At 52.5% G+C, this 25,053-nt stretch overlaps 2 protein-coding genes across 6 annotated transcripts in view; one reads left to right on the top strand and one right to left on the bottom strand.

Moving 5' to 3' along the window:
* The window catches only part of FYCO1 (FYVE and coiled-coil domain autophagy adaptor 1), a 114,105-nt gene that overhangs the window by 29,296 nt on the left and 59,756 nt on the right, over positions 1-25,053 (bottom strand). For all 3 annotated transcript variants that reach the window (XM_032649030.1, XM_032649033.1, XM_032649032.1), the window contains exons 8-14: positions 21,783-24,158; positions 20,642-20,734; positions 19,821-19,939; positions 17,230-17,397; positions 15,123-15,275; positions 14,162-14,373; positions 12,604-12,748 (exon numbers count right to left, since the gene is read on the bottom strand). In XM_032649030.1, coding sequence (XP_032504921.1) covers positions 12,604-12,748; positions 14,162-14,373; positions 15,123-15,275; positions 17,230-17,397; positions 19,821-19,939; positions 20,642-20,734; positions 21,783-24,158 — 3,266 coding nt within the window. The remainder of the gene's footprint in view (positions 1-12,603; positions 12,749-14,161; positions 14,374-15,122; positions 15,276-17,229; positions 17,398-19,820; positions 19,940-20,641; positions 20,735-21,782; positions 24,159-25,053) is intronic.
* CXCR6 (C-X-C motif chemokine receptor 6) lies at positions 130-9,658 on the top strand. Of its 3 annotated transcripts, none has more exons than XM_032649045.1 (2): positions 130-801; positions 4,459-9,657. In XM_032649045.1, the coding sequence occupies exon 2, from the start codon at positions 4,480-4,482 to the stop codon at positions 5,503-5,505; it is 1,026 nt and encodes a 341-aa protein (XP_032504936.1). In that variant the 5' UTR covers positions 130-801; positions 4,459-4,479; the 3' UTR covers positions 5,506-9,657. The 3 variants fall into 3 exon arrangements, with proteins under 3 accessions (XP_032504936.1, XP_032504937.1, XP_032504938.1); XM_032649046.1 differs by lacking the exon at positions 130-801 and adding an exon at positions 834-993 and having other exon boundaries at positions 4,459-9,658; XM_032649047.1 differs by lacking the exon at positions 130-801 and adding an exon at positions 834-1,059 and having other exon boundaries at positions 4,459-9,658.

Below are 25,053 nucleotides of genomic sequence, written 5' to 3'. Positions count from 1 at the left end.
TTCTTTCAGAAAGATGGGTGCTTTGACCTGCAGTATTTGGTTCAGCCTGTTCACTGTTGATTCTAGCCTGGACAAGCAGGGCGGTGAGCACTGTCTGAGTGGTGTGGGTTTAGGAGGAAGGGCTGTGTCTGGCCCTCTGGCAGACCCATCATCTAGAAGCCACTTGGTCCACTGGTCTGGCAACGATGGAGACCCGGGTTCGTATCCTGGAAGTGGCAGTTATTAGCTGTGAGTCCGTGGGGCTGTTCTTTGGCTACAGTCCTCTGTATTCTCATCTATAAAATGGTGTAATACCTACTTGCAGGACTGGTATGAGAATCAGGGCTGTCACGTATACCGGAGCTGCAGGCACACAGGGAATCCAGGCCATAGCATCGACTTTGCATTGGTCCAGACCCAAACTGCCCCAAAGAGACATACGACTAGTGAATGAAATAATTTTAGGGTACAAATGCCACCATCTTCAGTGGACTACCAGACACTGCATATCGCTCCCCTTCAGTTTACAAATTAAAACCCTCTTGGATCCTGGCAAAAGAGTAAGACCCCAGCCAGGTTGCAGGGGGTGCGCAGCATCAGAGCCACTGCTTCGTCTCTTTGACTCCCAAATTACATGGGTGCAGGCTGGTCATGTGGATTCTGATCTGCAAGATTGGGCAGGGCTGGGTCTCCTATAATCACCAACCGAGGGCTCTTAAAAATTACTCAACGGAAACACGGACCACATCAGAGAGGCAGAGGCCGACCTTGCTGCTGTGAGCAACCTCATCTCGGGAACAAACTGAAAGAGCATCTCTACTGGTGAGTCATTGGTCTTCTTTATAGTTAAAAGAGGGGCTAACTCCAGGTTGTTGGGATTCTCAGAGTCCTGCCTGCAGCACGGTACGGTGTCAAATGCCCAGGCTTTCAAGCTCAACTGCCCTTGGCTCAAACTCCATCTCTGCTATTTGCTGCCATGAGGGTCCGAGGAGAGGATTATGACAACCTCGTTCTGTAAGATGATGCTTGTAAGATGATGCTGGTAGTAATGGCATAATTAGACCCTCCCCAGGAGATAAGGTAGTCACTGTGTGTGTTCACTGACTAATCTCTTTTTCTGTTTTTCTTTTCCATTTTATAAGACAGGCTGTTACCTTAGATTATGGTTTACTTTCTTTTCTCCATATATGTCAATATACAACTGTAGCTACTTCAGAAAATACAGAAAAATATAAAGGAGGAATGGAAATAAGTCACCCCTAATTCTACCAGCCAGGGGTGAACTGCTGATAAAATCTGATCATTTTTCTATGTTTTAAAAAATATAGTCAAAATCATATAGCTTGGGATTCCCTGGTGGCGCAGTGGTTGAGAGTCTGCCTGCTGATGCAGGGGACACGGGTTCATGCCCCGGTCCGGGAAGATCCCACATGCCACGGAGTGGCTGGGCCCGTGAGCCATGGCCGCTGAGCCTGCATGTCCAGAGCCTGTGCTCCGCAACAGGAGAGGCCACAACAGTCAGAGGCCCGCGTACCGCAAAAAAAAAAAAAAAAAAAAAAATATATAGCTTATCACAGATTTGTAAACAAAGTCTATAGAATATGGGGCAGAGGGATTTAAAGAGTTCATGAACCCCCGGAGTTGCAGGCATGTTTGTACATTATTACTGAGAGAAAAGAGCTACAGCTTTAATAAGACTCTCAAAGGGGTTTATGATCAAAGAAGGCTGAGAATCATGATCAATTTTACATTCACTTTGTCATCTATTCGTTGTAATAGTAACAGCCAATATTACATTGCATTTTGCGGGGGGCGGGCAGGGATAAATTGGGAGATTGGGATTGGCATATACACACTACTATATGTAAAATAGATAACTAATAAGAACCTGCTGTATAGCACAGGGAACTCTACTCAGTACTCTGCAATGAGCTATATGGGAAAAGAATCTAAAAAAAAGAGTATCTATCTATCTATATATATACCTCACTTATATATATATATCTTATACATATCAGTTATATATATATAACTGATTCACTTTGCTGTACACCTGAAACTAACACAATGTTGTCAATCAACCATACTCCAATAAAAAAATTTTAAAAATGTATTGCATTTTCCAATCATTAAAGGCACTTCCTAAACATTTCAGTCATATTCTGTTTTATGCCTAAATTATACTTTGCTTATTTATTTATTATCAGACACTATTTCCAAAGTTTAGTATATATTACTTTCTTTTTAATTTTCACAAATCAACATAGGACTTTGGTTAGAGAAAATAAAGAAACAAATGCTTTTAATATTTCTAGAAGGGAAAGTAATTTTTAACACTCTATCTGCACAGAACTGTGCAGTCCCAATCTGTTAAACACTGTTTAGTTTACCAATTATTACAAATGAATTTGCATGGGTCCTTTGAGGAAACTGCAATGCCAGCCTAAGGATGCAGCAACAGCCTTAGTAGGAGAATTATTAATTAATTAATTAATTTATTTATTTATTTTTGGCTCTCTTCGTTGCTGCGTGGGCTTTCTGTAGTTGTGGCGAGTGGGTGCTACTCTTTGTTGTGGTGTGTGGGCTTCTCATTGCTTGCGGTGGCTTCTCTTGTTGCGGAGCACGGTCTCTAGGGCATGCGGGCTTCAGAAGTTGTGACATGTGGGCTCAGTAGTTGTGGCTCGCAGGCTTTAGAGCACAGGCTCAGTAGTTGTGGCACACAGGCTTAGTTGCTCTGCGGCATGTGGGATCTTCCCAGACCAGGGATCAAACCCGTGTCCCCTGTATTGGCAGGAGGATTCTTAACCACTGTGCCACCAGGGAAGTCCCAGGAGAATTTTTTTTAAAGGCCAAGAGAAGTCAAACAATAATGGAGATCTGACATTACTTTTAATGTCACATTCTAAATAATGATGAATATATTTTTGTCCCCATGTGAAGCAGTAACACCCACAGAGCATCGTCTGACCCACTTAACCTAGCAGCCCAGAGCTGGTGGGGCACAATGCCCATGAGTTGGCCTTTCACTCTTAGAGATCCAACATTTTGTGGTCCAGGAGGAGGGGCTTTTCACTGAGTAGTCTTAGCCCAAAGACAAGGTTCTTCCTTGGAGAGAAAGGGTGCTTTGAGCCCATGAAATACCAAGGTGGCAGCAGGGCTGAAATCCCTTCCTGTCAGGACCCAGCATCAGGAAAAGAAAAGTCTCCGAGTAGATCAGAAAGGAAAGATCATCTCTCCTTTTATACCCCCTTGTCTGGCCGGTTGATATTCTGACTTTGCTAAACCAAAGGCCTGCTCTTCTTAAACATTTCCTTGAGGTGCCAGTGGGATATGGCACCGCTCACTGGAAGAGTCCCTGCATATTGAGTACCTCCAGGACAGTGGCAGGGACTGACCTGGCCCTCCAAGGCCGTTGCTGCCGCAGTTGCCCCTACTCCCACACCACAGATTATATCACCCGTGTCTGGTCCATGCTCCCCAGCAGTCACAGGGCCCAGAGAAGGGTCAGAGGGAAGTGATAACCTTGAAGGGCTGGGACCCCCAGGCAAGAAAGATAGCTATTTGGTCTTTGCTATAAGTAGTCCCACTGCAAGGCTGGCCACGAGCCCTGCTGTGGTAGCCCATCCACCTGACGTCCCATTTCAATCAGCTCTTCCGTGTGTTAAAGGAGACCCCTCAGCCCTACACTGCTAGTCATAAAAGCTAAAGCAATGTTCCCTTCTGGGGGAATCTACCTTGTAAAGAGATTCCTGAAGATCAAAGAGGCCCTGAGGGTGGAATGTCATACACTGTGACAGATGAAGGGGAAAGCTGGGGTTGGGCGTGAGGAAAACTGCCCAGTTCCCTGGTCAGAAAGCCGCTTGGCCAAAGCACTGGGCAGCCTGGGCTCTTCCCTGCCCTGGCTCCCCATCACGCTAAGACGAGGCAGGATGGATGGCCCACCTAGGCAGAAAGGACCAAACACCTCTTGGTCTCCAGGAGTCTTCTTGATGGTGGACCCCCAGGAAGGGGGATATTGCCTTAGCTTTCACAAGTCGTAGTCCAGGGGTCAACTTAACAGAAGATGGGGCACAGGCTAGGTGGGCACCTTCTGCGAGGCATGGACAGATGAATACAGCCCTCCCCACTGAAGAGCAGCGCAGCTCTTCCAAAAGGACACACTCCCCAGTTCACCACGTGGTGACCTTTGCTTCCAAGGCCATTGAGCACAGGATTTTATGGAATGTGGGTGGGGTCAGTTATGTGTTGTCTCCCAGACAGGTGAGATCCTGAGAACTTTAGGGCCAGTGAAGGGTTCCTCGTCCTGTCTGAGCAGTTTCCCCTCAGAACTGGTTGTCCCCAATATACTGGGCTGTTACTGAGCAGAACAGTGGGTGGGTTTAGGAGGTGACTATCTGCCCCCTAACTGTGGGCAATGGGAAGACAGGAGGGATCACCCTCAGCCCCAAATATATATAATTCCTGTGGTTTGACTCCCAGGGGTCCATCAGAACAGACACCATGGCCGAGTACGACTACGGAGACCCCGGGTTCTTCAACGCTTCCAATGACAGCAGCCAGGGGCACGAACACTTCCTGCAGTTCAGCAAGTTGTTCCTGCCCTGCGTGTATGTGGTGGTGTTCATCTGTGGCCTGGTGGGGAACTCCCTGGTGCTGGTCATATACATCTTCTACCAGAAGCTGAAGAGCCTGACGGACGTGTTCCTAATGAACCTGCCCTTGGCTGACCTGGTGTTCGCCTGTACTCTGCCCTTCTGGGCCTACGCAGGCATCCACGAGTGGGTCTTTGGCAAAGTCATGTGCAAAACCCTGCTGGGCATCTACACTTTGAACTTCTACACGTCCATGCTCATCCTCACCTGCATCACCATGGACCGCTTCATTGCAGTGGTTCAGGCCACCAAGGCCTATAACCAGCAGGCCAAGCGGATGGCCTGGGGTAAGGCCGTCTGCTTGTCCATCTGGGTAGTTTCCCTGCTGGTCTCCTTGCCGCAGATCATCTATGGCGACGTCCTTTACCTTGACAAGCCTGTCTGCGGCTACCACAACGAGGAGATTTCCACCATGGTTCTGGCCACCCAGATGACACTGGGGTTCTTCCTGCCATTGCTTGCCATGATTGTCTGCTACTCAGTCATAATCAAGACACTGCTTCAGGCCCGAGGCTTCCAGAAGCACAAGTCTCTGAAGATCATCTTCCTGGTGGTGGCGGTGTTCCTGCTGACCCAGACGCCCTTCAACCTCGTGAAGCTCATTCGCAGCATGAGCTGGGAGTACCACGCCATGACTAGCTTTCACTATGCCATCACAGTGACAGAGGCCATCGCCTACCTGCGTGCCTGCCTTAATCCTGTGCTCTATGCCTTTGTTGGCCTGAAGTTTCGGAAGAACTTCTGGAAACTTGTGAAAGACGCTGGCTGCCTCCCTCACCTGGGTGTCTCAAGCCAACGGAATTGTTCAGAGGACACTTCCAGGACTGCTTCAGCCTCTCGCAACATGGAGGCGACCAGCATCTTCCAGCTGTAGGCCTTGCTGGGCTTGGACAGGCTGCTCAGAAGTCACAGGAGCATGGCTGTGTCCTCTAAGGCTTTGTGTATAGCATGAGCGTTCTCAAGGAGAAGTTATCAAACGGTGCAGCTGGGGTGGGATGCTTCTTCTCAGGCATGCGCAGACTGTGCCCTCTTCTTTTACACCCAGGCCTGAAGCTCAGAGGGGAGGCTGAAAGCTGCCAGAGCTTTCCTTTCTCTACCCCGAGAACACTGACACCAGGGAATGACGTGTGATTCTCAAGACCCCAGGTTCTCCTTCAATGGGAATGGGAATGGGACTAAGGGTTGAACAGGGGGGCCTGGCCAACAAAGGTCTTGATGGCAGGTGACACTCCGGGCTCCCAAGTTCAGAAGATTCTTCTGCTGACTGGGAAGCAGGGGAGATTAAAGCAGCCATGAAAACCAGTGCTGACACTGTGACTCAGACCTCCATCACCAGGCACCCAACAGAAACGAGCTCAGGTTCTGCCACGCCTTGTGGGTTTGGTTTCATATAGATAGGGGCTTTATGTTCTCTTTGATTAATCCTGGAAGGACTAGCACCAGGGAATATGAATGGGCCAAAGCAAATGAGGGTCGGCTGAGGATTCCAGCGGGCCACAGAATGCTAGAAAAATGTGCAAAGCTGATTTTAAGACTACCGTGAGTCTAAGCAGCACCTCTGAAATGGATCTTCGGTGGGTCTGCTCATTTAAAACCTGAATTTAGCCAATGCCTCACACACACACAAATCATATAGAAATGTGTATGTAATACACACACACACACCTCTCAAACAGCATGATTTTCGTGACTGAGAAATAAAACTTTTATCCTTAGGCACGTTCCACCTTACTGTGGTATTCCTGAATACCAAAAGTGATCACTTGTGGGCTCAGAGCACAGGAAATAAGTTAAAACTGCCAACTTTCAGGGCACTGCTCTATCAATACACCAATGACAACAACTGTGGCTTCAACCTGCTGCCCAGAACGAGAGGTGCGTTTGTTACCTCTGAGATGTGGTCACAGAATGAGGCAGAGTTTTAGCATGTTTATTAGATCCCAGCAACCTGCTCAGCAGGCTTAAAAGTGGCCTTTTTGGCTCACATGTCACAAAATCACTCACTGAAATATGGAGAACCTGCTGACAACAGCTAAGAAGAGCGCTCAGGGAGGTGGGCCAGAGAGGGCCAAACAGCGAGGTTTCGCAGCTTGGACAGACCCGAGTCACGAGTGGGTAAGGCCAGCTGGTCATCTCTTAATCCCTTCCGCTTTGGTGAAACGGGGACCGTAACAGTACCACCTCTCAGGGCAGGCGTGCGAGGACTGCAGAGGGTGCACACAAACACTTAGCACGGTTTGCATTTGTGGGAGGAAGGGCCCCCAAAATGGCGGTAGTTGTTATCCTCTCAAGAACCAGCCACACAAAACGTGAGCCGCCTGCCTTTCCCTGTGCACTGGCGGGGCGGGGCAGGGTCGGCTTCGTGCCTTCCAGAGGCACACGGCGCAGTCCAGCTGCGCACAGGCCGGCCTTGCAGGGCCTACAGGGCCACCGACTGTTTCATACACGTGCCTAAATGCACCCACGGGGAGAGCGGCTTTACTGTGCTCAGGCCGCATGGACTACCCAGTGCTCCTCGAACACCAAAACCTGCCCTTTTCATGGTGACAAGGCTGACTTTCAACTTGTTTACGTTGGCTTCAGAGGGGGAGTTTTGGTCACCCTCCTCTGTGCTGTCACCTTAATGTCAAGCACTTCTGGTAGAGGGACCACGAGCCCCTGGCCTCCCCAACAATGTCCCAAAACAAGAGGCAGAGGCCCTAACTGGGAAGGAAGGAGTGAAGAGTCGGGGAGCCAGGGGCCCTGCGGCCTTTCCATGTGTCCCCACGGAGGAAAGCAGTGTGGTGGGATGGGAAAAGCAGGGCTCTGGGGTGACTCAGTCACTGCCCCGGAGAGAGCTCCACATCTGTCCATCCTGGGACAAGCCCCGCAGCCTCCTCAAGCCCATTTCACCATCCACACCCCAAGCTGACAACGGCCCTCCTTCCAGGAGCGCTGTGAGGCACGGACAGTGCACTCCAAGCCACGCTGGGGGCTGCTGGTCACGGCAACAGAGGGGCGGCTGCTGGGACCGCTGGGTTCTCCCTGAACGGTGCCTGCCTGGCTGAGTCAAAGGAGACCAGGCACCCATCAGGCCGTGCCCCATCCCAGGCCTATTATATGCCCTCTCTCCAGGGTCCTTGCAAAAAGGTTTTTCACTGGCCCTTCCACAGCTTAGGAGAACCTGCCTGCCTGTCCTGAGGAAAAGCACAGCAGCTGAATCTTCTTTCACCTTCTCTGCCTCCCAAGTCACTCGTTGGCCCTGCTCTCTGGGCCCTCACCTGCTCACACTTGGGAGTAGAGATCTTTTTCCCAAAACCCTCCTGGGTACACACCATTATGGGCAACAGACATGGGCACAGCCCAAACAAGGCTTTCACTCTCGACTTCACTCATCCACGAGACAGCCCCATGGAGCACAAGCTCAGACCCGCCCTTCTCCCCTTGGCTCTCCCCTCTGCTCCCACGCACCAGTGCTTGACGTAAGCAGCCTGGGGTGTGGGGGAAACTGGCGGGAGGGGGTCAGGCTGGGTGTGGACCCTGGGTGAGTCCAGTTGGCCTCACATGCGGCCTCAGGGTCTCCTCCCCGACCAGGTTCCCTGCACTTGCAGGCCGGGGGCGGGGCGGTTAGAGACCATGACGGCCACACTGTCTGAGATGTGGTGAACACAGGGTGAACCTGATTCCAGGGGCTACCAGGAGCCAGAAGCCCGGGATTCTCAGTGAGCACTCTTGACTGAGGAAATGGTGCTGCAGGAGAGAAAAAACAGAAGCTGCCCGTACTGAAGGGGTGGAGGCGGAACAAAGAGCACAGGGCCCAGGAGTGGCCGGGGCGCTGGCTCTAGCCTCGTTCTCTCAGCACAGCACCCCTTCCACAGGCCCAGTCCTTTGTGATCCACGGTAACTCCCAATACCGTTTGGTAGGACGCCTGGTACTATCATCCCTGTTTTCCAGATGAGGAAACTAGTTCAGAGACATTACTACCTGCCAAAGCTCACACAGCAGAGCTAGGGCTGGAATCCCAGTGAATAACCTCTTTCTCTTCCCCCAAACGTTGGCTAAGATGGCCCGGGGTACCTGACAACTCTGTACTTGTCTGAAGGCGGAGATGCTAGGTTAACCCAAGCACAAGGTGGCTTTCTAACCTTAACTGTTATCACCATATCCTGTTCTCGGTTTGAGATACCAGGTATCGTATCTCCTGGTTGGTGATAAACCTGCCACGGATCCCCGAAGCACTCTGACCACAGAGCACCCGTTCTAAAGCAAGTACTGGCAAAGATGCTCTGTGGGTCAGGGACAGTCTCCGTGCGTGAGTTTGAGCTCAGTATCATCTGGGCATCTGGTGGGATTTTCGTTGGCGAACACAACTGAGCCACAAGATGTAAGGAACCAGGGCCCGTGGCAGTAGACATCACAGTGTGGCCCTTGACCTCACAGCTCAGGGGAAACATCACCAAAACCACGCAATTCCATGGAAGGCTTTCCACATCATTTCCATCTGATCCGCCTAACGACCCTAGAGGTGCCGTCCCTGTCTCTTCTGCACGAGGGAGGGAACTGAGTTTGGGGCCTGTGGTGCTCAAAGCCAGGGAACCTGGAGGCAGCAGACCAGGAGTGTCTGACTCTGGACCTCAAGTTCTTCATGGGCACAGTCTGCTTGAGAAGGGAGGCCGGGCCTGGAGGAGGGAATGGCTGCTGGAAGCAGAACAGAGGCCAAGGGACCCAAGGCCAGGCTTGTTGCTGGAGGACAGTTTCTTTCCTCCTCTGCCTGCCTCGGTCCTGAGAAGAGCCGGGCACCTGGTCAGGGAGACGGCTGAGGGTGGGCCTGGGTCACAGTTGGGAGGGGTGTGCACAGCTGCAGGGTTCTGGAGAATATCTCCCCTCCACCTGAGGTGGGCTGTGCTCCTGAGCCACGTGCAGGGGCCTCTGGGAGGCTGCTTAGGGATCTGCGGGATCCTGCCGGGTCTCCCCGAGAGCTGGATTCTGGGACCTGTTCCTGTCCCATCACGGCCAGGAGGGCCAAGGCAGACAACTGTGTTTGTCCTGAGAATGTGTGTGTGTCGGGGGGGGGGGTAGGAGTGGACAAAGAGGCAGGGAAGGTGGGCAAGTGCTTGATGTGAAGGTAGGGAAACGGGACCAGGAGAGGGCTGTACTCTTCAAAATGAATCTCGGGCCTGTGGACTGGAGGGAGGGGTTCTGGGCACAAAGCTTAATGCTGACACTTACAGCCCCCTGACCCTGAGCAAGTTACCTGCCTCCTGAGCTTCAGTACCTTGACCTGTAAAATGGGGACCATAATCCCTACTCTTTGAAGGGTTGGGCAGGGACTAAGTGAGGTCACGTGCAAAAGCTGCTACACAGGGAAAGTGCTCCACATACACTGCCTCCAGGCAGCCTCCTTCCCCCCACATCAGGGCTTTCACAGCCTTTAACCCCTCCTGGACCACTTCTTCCTTTGGACTTGCTGATTTCTTTCTCTCAGTGTCTTGGCAGGGATGCATACACAAACCCAGGCTCTACACCAACCCCTCACCCCCCCACCCCACCAAACCCGTCGGAGTTCCTCAGACTCCTGGTGGTTTTGATTGGTCCTAAGCTTAGGAAGAAAAAGAACATAAGAAAAAGCCACCAGAGACACGAGGGTCTGTCTCTGGCTAACTCACAAGGAAGGTGTGAGACAAGGCAGGCCCTGAACTGACTTGGAGGGCTGGCCCTCCACCCAAGCAGAGGACGCATGGGGACTGCAGGCCCGCCCATTAGCCCTGGATCTCCTCCGCAGGCTGCAGGCCAGCGTGCTGGCAGTTTGCTTTCCTTGGACCGCTTCCTGATTTCCCATGACCCAAAACACACTTATCTGTCAGCAGTCAGAAGACCTTCTGCTTTTACTCCTACTGAGAAAGGGGAAGGCGAAAGGTGAAGGGAAGAGGGAGCTGCAGGGCGGCACTTTCTCATGCAGGTGACAGCCCAAGGTCATCCTCCCAGGCCCTGAGCTTCCAATCCTGCTCCCCAAACCCCCTACCCACCTACCCACCTGGCCAGCAGTTGAGGCACAGTCAGTGAAGAGCTGCCAGGTGACGACGGCATGAGTATGGCTTACTGCAAATGCAAGAGAACGTGCCCTGGGGACCACTGAACCATGGGGGTTGGGGAGAACGCTGCAGGCTCACGCAGCCAAGAAAGGCTTCAGAAGGAAAAGAAAGGGCCCATGGTCACAGTGAGCAGAGGCTTTCTTGGGTTGGGTGATGGGCTGGCTTTATCCATGAGGCAAGGTCAGTCACCTTCAGGCAAGAGAACAGAAGAGTATGGAGACATACACTTGAGCCTAAAATCTCCTGTGCTGAGAACCTTCCGAAGATTAAGTGCATCTCCTCCCATGCAGCAGAAATCCTGGATGGTAAATCTGACAGCCCTTCCTCTGAACTCTGGGCAGGAATAGAGGAACAGAGGTCTCAATACAAGTCGGCAAGAGCATCACAAAGCTCCCTAACTGGATGGAAAGTGAGTCAACGAACGTCTGGACACAGGAGCCATGTCAATTCTCCCTTGAGCTTCTGAACAGGCAGTGCTTTGCTGTAGGAAACGTCCGGACACAGGAGCCATGTCAATTTTCCCTTGAGCTTCTAAACAGGCAGTGCTTTGCTGTAGGAACTGCAGTTAAGCCAGACCCCAGGGGCTGAGAGACACCGAGCAAGGTTGCCACGTAGGGGAACTTGACTTTCCCCAAGGGTCCCCTGGCTTAAACTCTTGACACTTTAATACAATGGCACTTTGTGCACTTACTTCATATATTTAGAAACTAGTCATTGCAGAACTCTCCTCACAGGCCTTGTTGGAAAAGAGCTGGCCCAGAAAAATGAGAGGGCCAATGGAGAGCCGGTACTAAAGGACACCCCTGTGCCTGACGCTGTCCATCTGCGGCATCGGGAACATTTGGTGGGTCTGGGTCACTGATTAAGAGCAGCACAAGATACTGGTGATGGGGCAGGCACGGGATGGGGGAGGGGAAAGCACCGGGTAACAAACTTGGTTATATTTTTATTGCTTTTAGAACTTTGGGGTGGACATCCCTGGCAGTCCAGTGGTTACGACTCCCCACTTCCACTGCAGGGGGCACGGGTTCGATCCCTGCTTAGGGAACCAAGATCCTGTATGCTGCATGGCGCAGCCAAAAAAAAAAAAAAAAAAAAGAGGACTTCTGAGAGAAACATCTACTTGAGACAACAGAAATTAATCTTGTGGCACCATTACCAAGCCTGATGAGTGGTTCCAAAAGATGAACACGGTTTTTAAAGAGCAGCGCATTACTCTGAGCATGGCTACAGCAGCCCAGCAAACGCTGCTCTCGTGGGCTGAATTGTGTCCACCCCTTAAATTCAAATGTTGATGCCTTAACGCCCAGTATCTCAGAATGTGACTGTTTTTGGAGATAAGACCTAAAAGAAGTAAGTTAGTTAAAATGAGGCCAATAAGGGGAGCCCTAATCCAACCTGACTGGTGTCCTTATAAGAAGAAAAGATTAGAACACAGAGAGACATGGGTGGCACATGCATAGCGGGCATGACCATGTGAAGAGACAGGAAGACAGCAGCTGTCTGCAAGCCAAGGAGAGGCCTCAGGAAACCAAACCTGCCTTGGCCTTGGACTCCCAGGACTGTGAGAAAATAGATCCCTGCTGTTTAAGTCACCTGGTCTATGGTATTTTGTTATGGTGGCCTGAGCAGATTAATACAGTTGCCTAAGCCAAGAAAGGCCTTCCTGGAGATGCTGAAATCAGGGGGACCGCTGACAGACACGCCCAGGAACCCTCTGACAAGGCTCAACACTGACTACTCCTCGAGCCCTGGTGCTCCTCAAGGGCACCCTGCCCCGAGCACTGTTCGCAGGCACCTTCCCTTAAGCAAAGACAGCCAATCTTGCTTCCAAGCTTTCCTAATCCTTTGATAAGTGCACTTAATGAGCATTCAGGAAATGGAGGTGATGTCTACTCACTGTTCAGCCACGTTTGGGTCAAGAGAATCAGTTTCGGTGGGTGTTTCAGGCAAGGAGGAGCCGGACTCCTGTATCTGGCACAACTCCTCATCTGTGATGATGTCAAACACGGCATCGTCTGGCGGCCGGCAGTCTGTGTTAGCACCTGGGGTGCAGAGGCAGGTCGGGAGAGAAGAGAAATGCACAGTCATGGACAGTACGGGGAGGGAGTGCAGCTACATGGGACGAGCCACCAGGACGCACTCTAAGTGCTCACTCAAACCGACAGCTCCTCTGTCCAGATGGAGAGAAATGGCTCTTGGGATGTTCCAGAAAAGCAGATGAGGGGACTACAGATGAAACTGAATGCACCATGCAAGAGATTTCTCTGAAGTCCCTCAGGCAGTGGTGTGGAGAGGTTTTAAGCTCTTACATGTTCTCTGAGGCCCTTTATATAGAAGGAAAAAAACCTATCAAAACCTTATCAGGAAAGAACCTAACAAAAAGGTAATCGTACTTCTGTGCTGCTGAATCCTTGCTCCAGCAGACACAGACCTCACTCATGCCTCTTTGAGAGGAGGATTCTGTCTGACCTGCATTTTCACCTCAATCCACTGAGGGGTGGAAAAGAACCTCCCTCTGCACAGCAGCCATTGTGCTTCTGACCAGGGTACTTGTGCCCGACTTTGCAGGCTACCCGGCAGGAAGGATGCTGTGCGATGCTGCTGTGCCAGTCACCCCCAACCCCGCCAACAAGCAGTCTCTTGCATGTGATGGAAAATGTGATGGCAGGCCTGAGACGAAAGAAGAAAAGACCGAAAGTAAGACAGACAGACAGACAGAGGAGGAGACAGGAAATGTCAGAAAGCAAAACAAGCAACCTCAGCATGCTGGCACCATGCCACCCTCTGTCGTCACTGGAACACCCACTAGTGAGCCAGGCGAGGGGAAGATTCAGCAAGAAGAACAGTTCATGGGAGTTACAAGTTCCCAGCAGGCCCTGCCGCATGGCTCCTGGTACAGGCCGTGCTTTAGAACAGACACCCACAGGCCAGCCCTGAGGGAGCGGCCTGGGCTGGCCCGCGAGGCTGTGCCGAGCAGGGGCAGCAGGAACCAAACCCCGCCTCCTTTTACGGAGCTGAGTGAGAGGACAGGAAGGAGAGTATACCCTTCTTGGCCGCCGGGAGAGAGTGTGAGCTACAGGGAGACAGGGAAGAACGTGCTCGTTTCCACACTCAACTCCTGGCCTTTGGTTACCCTGAAAGAGAGGGCTGGATATGGGGCTGGGGCCCTGGGAGACAGCGTTTTCCTAAGCTGTGGGTCCACTGGTGGTGTGAGTTGAGAAGTACACAGACACCACGTTAAACAACACTGAATCATGTCAGGAGAAAGTTATTCCCTTTTCAATTCTCCTTCAATCCTAATTACATCAAAAAGAAAGTCTCAGATTGGTGGTACTACCTTTTTAGTGCCTAAGTTTGGAAAACACTGAACTACGCATGTTCCAGCTAAGCAGCCACAGTGGGGTAGTGGTGAGGGTGGCACCTGGAGAACACCGAGGGCGGTGGCGGAGCCTGACCTTGGCCTCCGGTGGCCTGGGGTGCGGCCTGGGCTGGTGACCGGGCGGGGCTGGGCTCTCCCTGGCTGGTGCCCGAGCTGGTGCTGTCGGGGGACTCAGGGCCCTCGCTCAGCTTCTGGAAGCAGGCCTGGCAGCAGCGCTCCTTCTTGCCACTGTGCTTGCTCACAGTGTAGTTGTTGCAGCAGTAGTAACAGAAGATGTGGCCACATATCCTGGGGACGACACAGGCACGGGCCCTGAGGACGCTGCACTAGAGGTCTCGAGTGACCTGCTTGGGACCGGAACCGGGCTCTGTTCATGGCTCGTCAGACCTGGCTCTGCCCCCACTCTAGAGTGGGGCCTGAAGGCCTATCTCATAAGATTCCAAAAACGCCATCTTGCTAAGCCTGATGGGAGACACGTTTACTTCCTAGGGTCCTGGGAGGCAGGCCGAGCCCCCTTCCCTAACGCAACGATGCAGGTGTGCATTCTAGGCCTCGGGGGCTGGGCTCTAAGAGACCACAGACCCCATCCCCCTGTGCTGACCATTCTCCATCTGTCCCCACCCCAACTCAAGATTCATTCCTGCCTGCCCTTCTTTGGGCCCTGGGGGGTGGGGGTGGGGTCTTTGCTCTGTGTTTCTCTGGTGAAGCCTCAGCCCCTGCTCTCTCTGGGTTTCATTTCCCCTCTGACCCCTGCAGGCCAAGAGAGGGCCAGAGGTTGGGTCTCTGGGTGCTCTACGTCCCTGTGGGTCCCCTTAACTCTGCCTACACCCCCTGTATTAAACTCTCTTCCCTTTCGGGGATCCCCAAGTGTCCTGCTGAGACCCTGACTAACATACCCTCCACAACTGGTTCCCTCGAAACTAAGAGGCAACGTGGTCTTCCTAGACAGTTGGCTGCAGTGCCAACGCCTGCCACGGAGTCCTCGTTCAGAGGCGTCTGCCCTAGTGCTGGGCCCCTCCCGCAAGCCGCCTGCTGACCTGCAGTGGTGCCGCCGCACCATCCAGCTGAACTCCCGCTTGCAGTCAAAGCAGTAGTTCGCCGCCTCCGTGTCCCCCAGCCACCTCTCCTCAGCACTGAGCTTCTGTTGGAATTCCAGGGCGTCTGACTTCTGCCAGAGAGCATCCTTGTCCCTGGGAAAAAGCCGCATTAGAAAAATAGAAGAAAGAATCCATGAAAACAATAGAATTATCTCTGGTTCATTTCAAAAGACTGCTTCCGAATTTCCCAAAACACAAGGAGAATTCACTTTTACCTTGGAAATAAACCCCCAGTCTACGTCTCCTCTGTCACCCCACACCAGTCCCAGACTCAGCAGGAGCCTCCCAACGTGTTAAGTCCTCAACTGACACCACACTGTGTGAAGGTACAGGGGGGTCTGTGATGTCCATAAAAGGCTCTGGCAACTGCAGACCTGCTGGCACTGACAAGGGCCACCAGCTGCTCAGATGTCTAAATGACAGTGCATGTGGCCAATGGGAGTTTAAGCTGTCACGTGCTGCCATGATTACATGACCGTCTGTGTGCTGTGAGCCCAAGAACCCAAATCTTAAATGTGCTCGGGATCCTTCGTGTTTTTATGGTTTAAGTAACAATTAATGGAGGAGAGCCAAGCTTTTCCAGCCTGAAAATCCGATGGGATGTTGACCTCCTCCACTCCTTAGAGAGACAGCACAGCCACTACAGGAAGCAAGCACACTGAAAAAGTCGCAGCTTTTCAGGAGGCTCTGGCAGCATCTGAATGTGCCTGATGCACCAGGGAAGATGTGTATAAAGCCTTCCTTAAAACTGCTGTTAATTTTCGGGGCTATAGGAAACACAGAGGATGGAAGAACATGTTAAATGACACCATGGGCATGCAATCAGCAAAGTCCAGGCTATGGGAAACTCTACCAGATGAATGGCCTGCTTTCTTTAGAAGTAAACTGCAAAGGAAAAAAAAAAGAGAGTGAGATGGTGGGGGAACCATGACTAAGTAAGAGAGATCTAAGAAACATATCACCATGCAATGTATAGATCTAATATAGATCCTAATTAGAAAAACCTATAAAGCAATTAGATAAATTTCAAACTAGACTAGACACTTGATGATACTGGGAATTAGTTAACTTTCAAACGCGGTAATGATGCTGTGGTTGTTTAAAATAGAGTCCTTGTGCTGGAGAGGTACGTACCAGAATACTTGTGGATGAAATGACAGGATGTCTGGGATTTGCTTCAAGAGAATCTGAGGAGGTGGGGGAAATGGGTAGGACTCTTGGATGATACAAGACTGGTCACGAGCTGAATAATGTTGAAGCTGGGTGACAGGTACACAGCAGTGCATTTTGCTATCCTATTTTTGTATTTTTGAAAATTTCCGGGACTTTCCTGGAGGTCCAGTAGTTAAGACTCCGCGTTTCCACTGCAGGGGGCGTGGGTTTGATCCCTGGTTGGGGAACTAAGATCCCATAAGCAGCCAGGCGCAGCCAAAAAAATAATAATAATAATTCCATACAAAAACTTTAAAAAACTTTTTGAATGAGTTGTCAACATTTAAAAGTCAGGCCAATTTCACATAAAAATTCAGATTTCCACCTTCTCTTAAGAAGTAAGGTGACTTGGCAACCCTGGACTTGATGCCTGCGGGGCAACAGTCAGCAAGAGCAGAGCAGGTCATGTCCTCCTGTTTCTCAGAGCCCCGTCCTGGCCCGGTTCACACATTTACACCACTGTCTGCTACCTGCAGGCACTGGAGTTTGGGGGCCCAGGTGCTGGGGAGAGTGGGACGGAGGAGAAGGAGAAAAGGGCTCACGAGAGAGGGACAAGGGAATAGAGAAGTCCCTGAGGATATTAAACATCTTTGATTGTCACTCTTGTGGCTGAGCACACGGAGATTTTGAAAACAGCATAGCAGTAGGAAAACACGGACCAGGTGCAAGGCTGCCAAGGGCCTGAGCAGACCCTGTCCACGTGTGTGGGCGCTTACAACAGAACACAAGCAGACAGGGGCCCATTTCCCTCGAAGAGTCCTTTCAAGAACAGTTGCATTTCTTTAAAGAAAAGCCAAGCTTGGGGGCAGCCCCCGGCCCCTTGTTTGATACTCACCTGAGCAGCTCTATCAGCCGCTCCTCCAGGAACTTCTTGGTTCTATTCAGGTCATCCAGGTCAGCAAGCATCTTCTGGTCATTCTTTTCCCTGTCTGTCGCCTCCTGGCAGAGTCTGTTGTAATACTCCTGGATCTTTGTCGTGGCTTTTTCAAGTTCCTTCTGGGTCCTGGTGGAGGAGTAGTAAGTTTTCCTTATTGCCCACTACTTCCAGCTTCCCCCGTGCCTCTGGGCTAACCCAGGCCTCTAATGGGGGGGTCCTGCTGCCCTACCAGGCTTTCCCCTTCATGGGGGGAGCCCCTTGGCACGGCCCCACTCACAGGCTGTACACTCTCTTAAGCCTTCGAAACTTCCCTCACACACCCAAACTCTTCACACACCACTACCCCTCACGACAAATACAAGGGACCTTTGGGAGAGGAGGCTGAGCTCAGGTCACTAGGAGCACCCCACGTGCGTCAAACTCTGTACCACTTGGTTCTTGGGCAGAGACTGAGGTTTTGAGAGGAGCCCAACGGGTTAAGTACATGGGCTGGTGATGGCAGTACACACAAGAGGAAAAAGGAGCCAGGAGAGAAAGAACAGAGGCGTAGCTTCGGGGAGATGACCACACAGAGAAGCGTCTATCTTCCATGTGTCTTTGGGACTCTACACATGGGGCTTGGCATGGGGCACACAGCAGGCACTCAATCTACACTGCGAGGCGTTCAACCTGACAGCCCTGAGGCCTAAGGAATCCTGTTCTGGGTGCTTCGGAGCCTCAAGCTGCAGCAGGGGGGCCGGCTGAACCACTGTCTTCCCGCCCTTGCCCACTTCTCTTTCAGCTCACCTGTCCCCTAAGGCAGTGGTTTTCCAAGGATGCCTCATAAAGCAAGGCATTCATAACAGCTCCATTAAAACAGAGGGCTGTGCAAGACTAATTAATCTGTATCTAATCCAGCCTTTCCATGTCCGGTATAAAGTTGTCAGGAGGTTGTTGTTTACTAGACACTGTCCTCCAAAACGATCTCGGGTACACACACACACACACAACCACAGAGTTACAGCATTAAAAAAAATGCCACCAACTTCGGAGGTTCTACTTAAATTGTCACATGAACACCGCCTGGCTAAGGGAAGCCAGAGTCCTATAGGATTCAAACTCTGTGAGGAGTCAGCTGAGAAGAGTCAGATGACAAGAAATGTACATTGAGGTTACTAAACATCCAGCGTGGTCTGGATCTCCCATTGAGCCTGGGCCCAGGCCTAGAAGCAGATGGTAGGAGATGGGTGGAAAAGTTAAAGCCTCGGGAGAATTTGGTGTGTCTGTTTTTGCTGGGAGCACACATGGAATCAGGTCCCAGCATCCCCTGTTGTAATACTCCTGGACCTGTACTACTGTATTACCTGTATTACTCCTGTAATACTCCAGTTTGGCCCCATCACCAGACAGTGGGCTGATGATGCTCACAACTCCGGGTGGCCCCCAAGCCTGAAGATGAAGAGGTCTCGGGGTTGGACACAGGTAGGGCCATACTTTAAGGTTAAAAAAAAATTATGAGGGAGCTTCCCTGGTGGCGCAGTGGTTGAGAGTCCGCCTGCCGATGCAGGGGACATGGGTTCGTGCCCCGGTACGGGAAGATTCCACATGCCGCGGAGCGGCTGGGCCCGTGAGCCATGGCCGATGAGCCTGCGCTCCGCGGTGGGAGAGGCCACAACAGTGAGAGGCCCGCGTACCGCAAAAACAAACAAACAAACAAACAAAACCCATTATGATGAAAGGGTGACAGCACATGTGCTCTCCACAGACACAGCACCAGAGAGTCTCCAGGAAGACAAGCCGATCCTGCTCCCTGGCTCGCTCACTCACTCTCAGATGAGCTTGCGAGAACCTCACACCTAACCCCGCAGCCTCTCATTTCAGAGAGGAAATGAAGAACTCAAGTCAAAACACACGGGGGGAAAACATGCACACACAATACTCTCACACCAGTACCCTAAAATAAAACAAAACAAAACACTAAACTATCTGTCTATGTATTTTTTAGGGTAGTTGTTGAGACAAAGACTCTGGAGCCAAATGTTCTGAGTTCCAATCCTGTCATCACCACTGTGACCCTAGGCAAGTGACTTCACTCCTCTGAGCCTTGTTTTTCTCATCTATGAAATGGGATAAATAATAATACCATCCTCACAGGACCGTTGGGAGGATTAAATGGGCAAATAGATACCAAGTATTTAAAACGGTACCTGCCACATTTTAGGCATTACTTAAATGTTTGCTGTTAGTAGTACCATGATTATCTCCCAGCTTTTACTTCATTTTAGTTTTACCAAAGCATGAAGTTACTGAACTGAAATATGCCCTGCTAGAGATAAGACAATGGAATTAAGAGAAAGGGTCTCTGCAGCCTTCTATAGGCTTGTGACAGGCAGATTGCCAAGGTTCTCCGTGGATGCTTCTGACATAAGCACTTTATGAGTCTGTGGCTTTTCTTGCAAAAGGGCTTCTTTAACCTGATATGAGTGGTTGACTTTCTAAATGACTGTACCAAACACCCCCTTCCCTTGAGGACTCTCCCACTGGCCGCGTGGGTGGACCGTGTAACTAACCTGTCCAAGTCTTGGCGCAGGGCGGCCCCCTCCTCATCCTTTCTCAGCATGGCGGCCTGGCACTCAGCGAGGTGCTTGCCGGTACAGCTCAGCTTCTCCGCCGCATCGGCCTGGGAAGCCTGGCACAGGACAGCAGGGAGAAGACGCTCGGTTGCAGAAGCCCATGCAAGATGCCATCAAGTGACTGGCATGTTCCCCACCCCATCTGGCTGGCGCACTTCTAACAGGAGGGGCTTTTGTCTGTTTTTAAGTTCAAGAAACCATGAACTAGTATGTGTGTGGAGTATGACAGACTCCCATTTGTAATTATGTCCTTCAAGCATCAGCTGCAACCTGTTGTGGTGGCTGGTGGGGCAGCAGGTATCAGAATCTCCAGGGTGGGGGTAGAGGTGGGGTGGCAGGGTACAGGAGTCACTGAAAAAAAGTCACTGCCATGAAAACGGGTTTCAGTTCCACCCCTGCTCTGGCTCACGTCAGAAACACTGACTTGGAGAACATCTGCAGAGGGGGATGACTTATTTCCTTTCCATAAGACACAGGGGCGGTGAAAAGCACACTTGACAGCTCTAGCCAGGTGTTCAGGGAGTGGAAGAGCCATGACACAGACTCAGGTTGTCTACAAAGGTGAGCTGACGGCAGCTTTAGCCAGGGCACTGGAACTCCTGCAGGGAGGCCTCTCTGATGGTCCAATGAAAGCCAAGCCACATCCCCTTCCTCGACAGGCCCACACCCTGGGAGTGGAATGACCAGGTGAACGATGGGCCAGCCACTGCTCAGGGCTCACAGGAGCACCTCCCCTGGGCCTCAGGGGCCAGGCTTACCTTCAGCTTCCCCACAGCCTCCTCGGCAGCCTGTAGCTGCCGACCTTGCTCCTCCAACTGGCCCCTGAGGCTCCTGCATTCTTCACTGGAGGTCTGGAGAGGATGAGAAAGGGATCAGAAAAGTGGGATCCTTGTTCTGAGACTCCCTCGGCCCCACTCCCCCAAAATGGGTAAAAACAAGCTACCTCTCTTTCTCCCAAGCTCAATAAACTTTGGGCTTCCCTGGTAATACAATCCCATCAAGCCAAGAGACTTAAGCTTGGCCCCCAAACTTAGAATTTCATTTCTGCCAAGGAAAGGTGGAGTATGAGCCACATGGAACTGCAAGGGGTGCGGTGACACAAGGTGGGAGGCACATCTGTGGGAACGCAATAGTTGCCTAAGAGAGAGGTCAGGAGTGGTCTGAGTGCACAGACCCAGAAGCAGATACATCAGAAGCCAAAGCCCCGTAGATGTCTGCCTGTGTCCTCACTCTTAACCCTTTCTCTGCAGTTCAAGACACATGGTAAACGCTGTTCTCATAAGCTTGTCTATCCCAAGGGCTCTGTGAAAATGAATTGAGTTGGTTTCCTACAACTGCTCTGCTATCAGGAGGCACCGGAAGGGACAGAGAATCCAGGGACAGGACTCGAGGCAGTCAGGAACTCACATGCCAAAAGGGGCTGAACAAGTACATAAACGAGTACAAGGAAAATAGCAGAGGATGCACGCTTCCTTAAAGTGGGCAGTCCCCACCCAGCTCCTGCTGACTGCTGCCACGTAGGAACGAGAGCACAGGCTTTAGGAACTCCCAAGATTTCAAAAGAAGTCCAAAAACTGAATCTATAAACACCCTGCTCTTGAAATGTTGGCTACTAAGTTAAAAAAAGTTCTGTGTGGGCCAAACTTGTCTGCAATGGCCTTAAATTTAGACGTCTGGGTTAAGGCATCCCTCTCCAATGCTGTGTCCCTAACATGTTCCTGCAGGGAGAAGGATGCTGTGAGCTATGACACCAGGATGAGGCCATGTTGGCCTGGGCCCCCAGGACATTCTTGGGCCCTCATGTGCCACCTGGCCCAAGGTGCATCCCAACCACTCATGGACCCACCAGGCCCTGCTGCAGGAGACAAGTGCAGCTCAGACGGTCAAGGTGAGGGTTACCTTAAGTCTGCTCTGGTAGTCCATGATCTCGGTGCTCAGCTGGAACTTGAGGGTGTCGAGCTCCTGGCGTGCAGTCTCCCGGATGCTCTGGGCCTGCTGCTCAGCCTGGGCCAGCTGGGCCTGCAGGCCAGGCAGTGAGCCAGCTGCCTCCTCAGCTGCCTTCAGCTTCCCCTGCAAGCTCTCCTTCTCTCGCCGCAGCCCTGCCACTTGGTGTTCCAGGCCCTCCCGCTCCTTGGAGGCTGCCTCTTTGGCATCCTGGAGCTCCTGCATGGCGCGGGCCAGCGCCCCCTCCAGCGGCTCTTTCTCTGCGGTCAGCGCACAGACCTGGATGCCGAGCTCGGCCATATCCGCGTTGGCCCGGTGCGGCTGCTCCTGCAGCTCAGCAGGTTCTAGCTGCGCCTCCTCGGAGCTGCCTGCTGCCTGGGACAGCTCCTTCCACACTACTTGGAGCTCCTCCCTCCGCTGGGCCTCTCCGGCCCTCTCCTCCTGCAGCACCCCTTCAGGCTCCGAGCACTGCAGCAGCTCCTGAACGTGGGCCCTGGTGAGGGCTTTGTTCTGCTCCTTCAGTTGCTGCACGAGGGCCTTGTGCTCCCTCAGAGCGGCCTCGGCCACGCTCAGCTGGCTCTGCACCTTCTCCCGGTCACCCAGGGCTGCCTGCAGCTTGGCCTGGAGGTCCAGCACCCCAGCCTGCAGTCTCTGGGCCTCCTCCTGATGGCTCTCCAGCTGCGCCTGAGACAGGGCCAGCTGGGCTGCTAGCTCCTGGGACGCGTGGTCTTGAGGTGGGCTGAACCCCTGTTGGCTTTTGTCTGCCGTGAGGGTCTCGATCAGCTGGGTCTGCTGGCGGCACCGGTCCTCAAGCGCCCTGACCTCCTCAGCCCGGGCCTCCGCTAGCTGCCGGCACTGCTCCACCTGCTCCCGCAGCTGTTGGCATTCAGCCTCCTTGCTTTGCAGGGCAGCCTCCTTCTCAGCCACATGGGTCCTCATGGTCTCCTTGGCCTTCTTCACAGCCATGAGGCTTGCCTCCATCTGGTCTCCCATGTGCCGGATGCTGGCCTGCTCTGACTGCAGGGAGGCCAGGGAGCCCTGGATGGCCGCCTCCCGCTGCTGCAGCGCTTGGTAGTCAGCCTGCAGGGCCTGCAGCTTATCCTCCAACAGCTGGTTGCGCTCCACCACGTTCTGCCACTCCTTCTCCAGCTCCCTGTTGGCCTGCTGGAGCTTCTTCTCCTGGCCGGCCTCTTGCATCTTGGGATCGTCCACCTGTCCCTCCCACAGGCCCCTCTGTTCCTCCTCCAGCTTCTCACAGGCCTGCTGCAGGGTGGGGCTCAGAGCCTCGTGCTCTGCAGCCGCCACGGGCAGATCTGGGCCTGACTGGGCAGCAAGTCGCTCCAGCGTCCCCACCCTCTGGCTGAGGTGGTCTTTGTCCTGGATGAGCTGCTTCTTCTGCTCCTCCAGGTCACTCACGTGCTGGTTCATCTGGGCCAGCTGGGCCTCCAGGAGCTGCAGCTGCCGCGTCAGGGACCTGGCCTCCTGCTCCAGTAGCCCCTTTTCCTCCTGCCGCCGCTGCTCCTCTCGCCTCCCCTCCGCGAGCTCTTCCTCCAGGGAGCTCAAGTGGGCCAACGACTCGTGCAGCTGACGCTGGAGCTGGGCTGCCTCCTGCCCCTTCCTGGACAGCTCTTCCCGGAGCGGGGCCATCTCCTCCACCAGGCGCTCCAGGCTGGCCCGGGCCTCCTCCTTCAGCTGCAGCTCTTTGGCCAGCTGCTCCAGCTGGGTGCTCTCCCTTTCCAGGAGCTTCTCCCCCAGCTCCTGAGTCTCCAGGGGCGAGTCACTGGGGATGCGCTTTTGTCGCCCCTTTGCGTCCAGTGCCATGTCAGCCTTCTGCTCGGCTGCACTCAGCTGGTCTGGGACATCGGCTGAGCACTGGTCCTTCCTGCCTAGGGAGTCACGTGTGGCCTCGAGCTCCCGAGCCAGGGGCTGCAGTAGGGACTCCAGCCGCCGCAGGGCTGAGAGGTAATCCTCCTCCTTCTCCGAGGCCCCCAGCTCCAGGGCCTGCAGGCACGTCTGCAGCTCCTTCACAGTGTTCTGCGTGGCCTGGGTGACTTCCCACTGCTCCTGGAGTGCGGCCACCACACCGGCGAGGCGAAGGTTGTCCTCGGCGGCGGCGCGGCCCCTCTCTCTCTCTGCCTGCAGCTGCTCTCCATGCAGGCTGATGGCCGCCCTCAGCTCCTGGTTCTCTCTTTCCCGCTGCTGCATCTGCTCCTTCAGCTGCTTCTCCCGCACCTCCAACTGGTCCAGCTCTAGCCGCAACTCGTCAAAGCCCTCCAGTGCCTCATGGTTTAAGGGGTTGCTCAGGTCAAGGTGGGAGGTCATCTCCTGAGTCTGGGGAGGAAACACGAAAAACAAGTGGCTTGGGGATGAAGCTACATTGCTGCTTGGCAAAACTTTAGAAGTTAATGAGAACGGAAGTAAAAATACAGCAATTACATGACCTAAGGTTAGTCTATCAAGCTATTCAAAGGACTGGAACCCCTTTGCTCAAAGCATATGCCAGAGGAGGTCAGGAGCACATCCTAAAATATGATGCAACGCCACATGTGTGAGCTCCACTGAGACCCAGAACTTGCGTTTCCCATTCAGCCTCCTGTAGCTTTGGTAACATAATGGATGCTGGCTCTTAGAGAAATGATGTTATATGTAAACTACTGCTTCCCCATTGCACCCTACCCACAATTCCTGTTGCAATTAAATCATAAAATAGGGTAAAAATGCTACTTATACTGATTAGTCTTACTTTGCTTTGCTGATTAATTTCAGTGTTCTTTCCCATTAAACTATACGATACATTCACATTTCTAACAAAATTAATGAAACTGACCTGACGCACTAACGTTTACTGAGCACTAGCCTGTGCCAAGTCCTTAAACACTGTGCGCGTGTGCCCTAATTTACTCCCTACAACCACCTTACAGGCTGGTATGAGACTGTTCAGATGAGAGAGCTCAAGTTTCGACAGGGTAAGTCACCTTCTCAGGGTCACACAGGGGGCGAGTGACAGTCAGGATTTGACCTTGCCACTTTTAATCACAGTGCCAAACCACTTCTTCTGAAACACTTTAAAAAGCTTTTAAAAGAATTTAGTTTTTAAAAGGCCTAAATTCCTTTTGGTTATAAAAACCTGGACTCGAGGAAACAGTGGGTAGGACTGAGGGGTTATATCGCTCGGGTTGGAACACCAGGCATCTGAGAACATCCCCCTGAGCTGGGAGGGGCAAGA

The sequence above is a fragment of the Phocoena sinus genome, chromosome 11 (genome assembly GCF_008692025.1).
Source record: "Phocoena sinus isolate mPhoSin1 chromosome 11, mPhoSin1.pri, whole genome shotgun sequence".
Classification (NCBI taxonomy): Eukaryota; Metazoa; Chordata; class Mammalia; order Artiodactyla; family Phocoenidae; genus Phocoena; species Phocoena sinus.
The sequence above is the reverse complement of the archived record's forward strand: the minus strand, read 5'-3'. Positions and strand labels throughout refer to the sequence as shown.

What these genes read in the sequence shown, in the direction of transcription:
- CXCR6 (XM_032649046.1), top strand. Translation starts at nt 4,480, where the DNA reads ATGGCCGAGTACGACTACGGAGACCCCGGGTTCTTCAACGCTTCCAAT.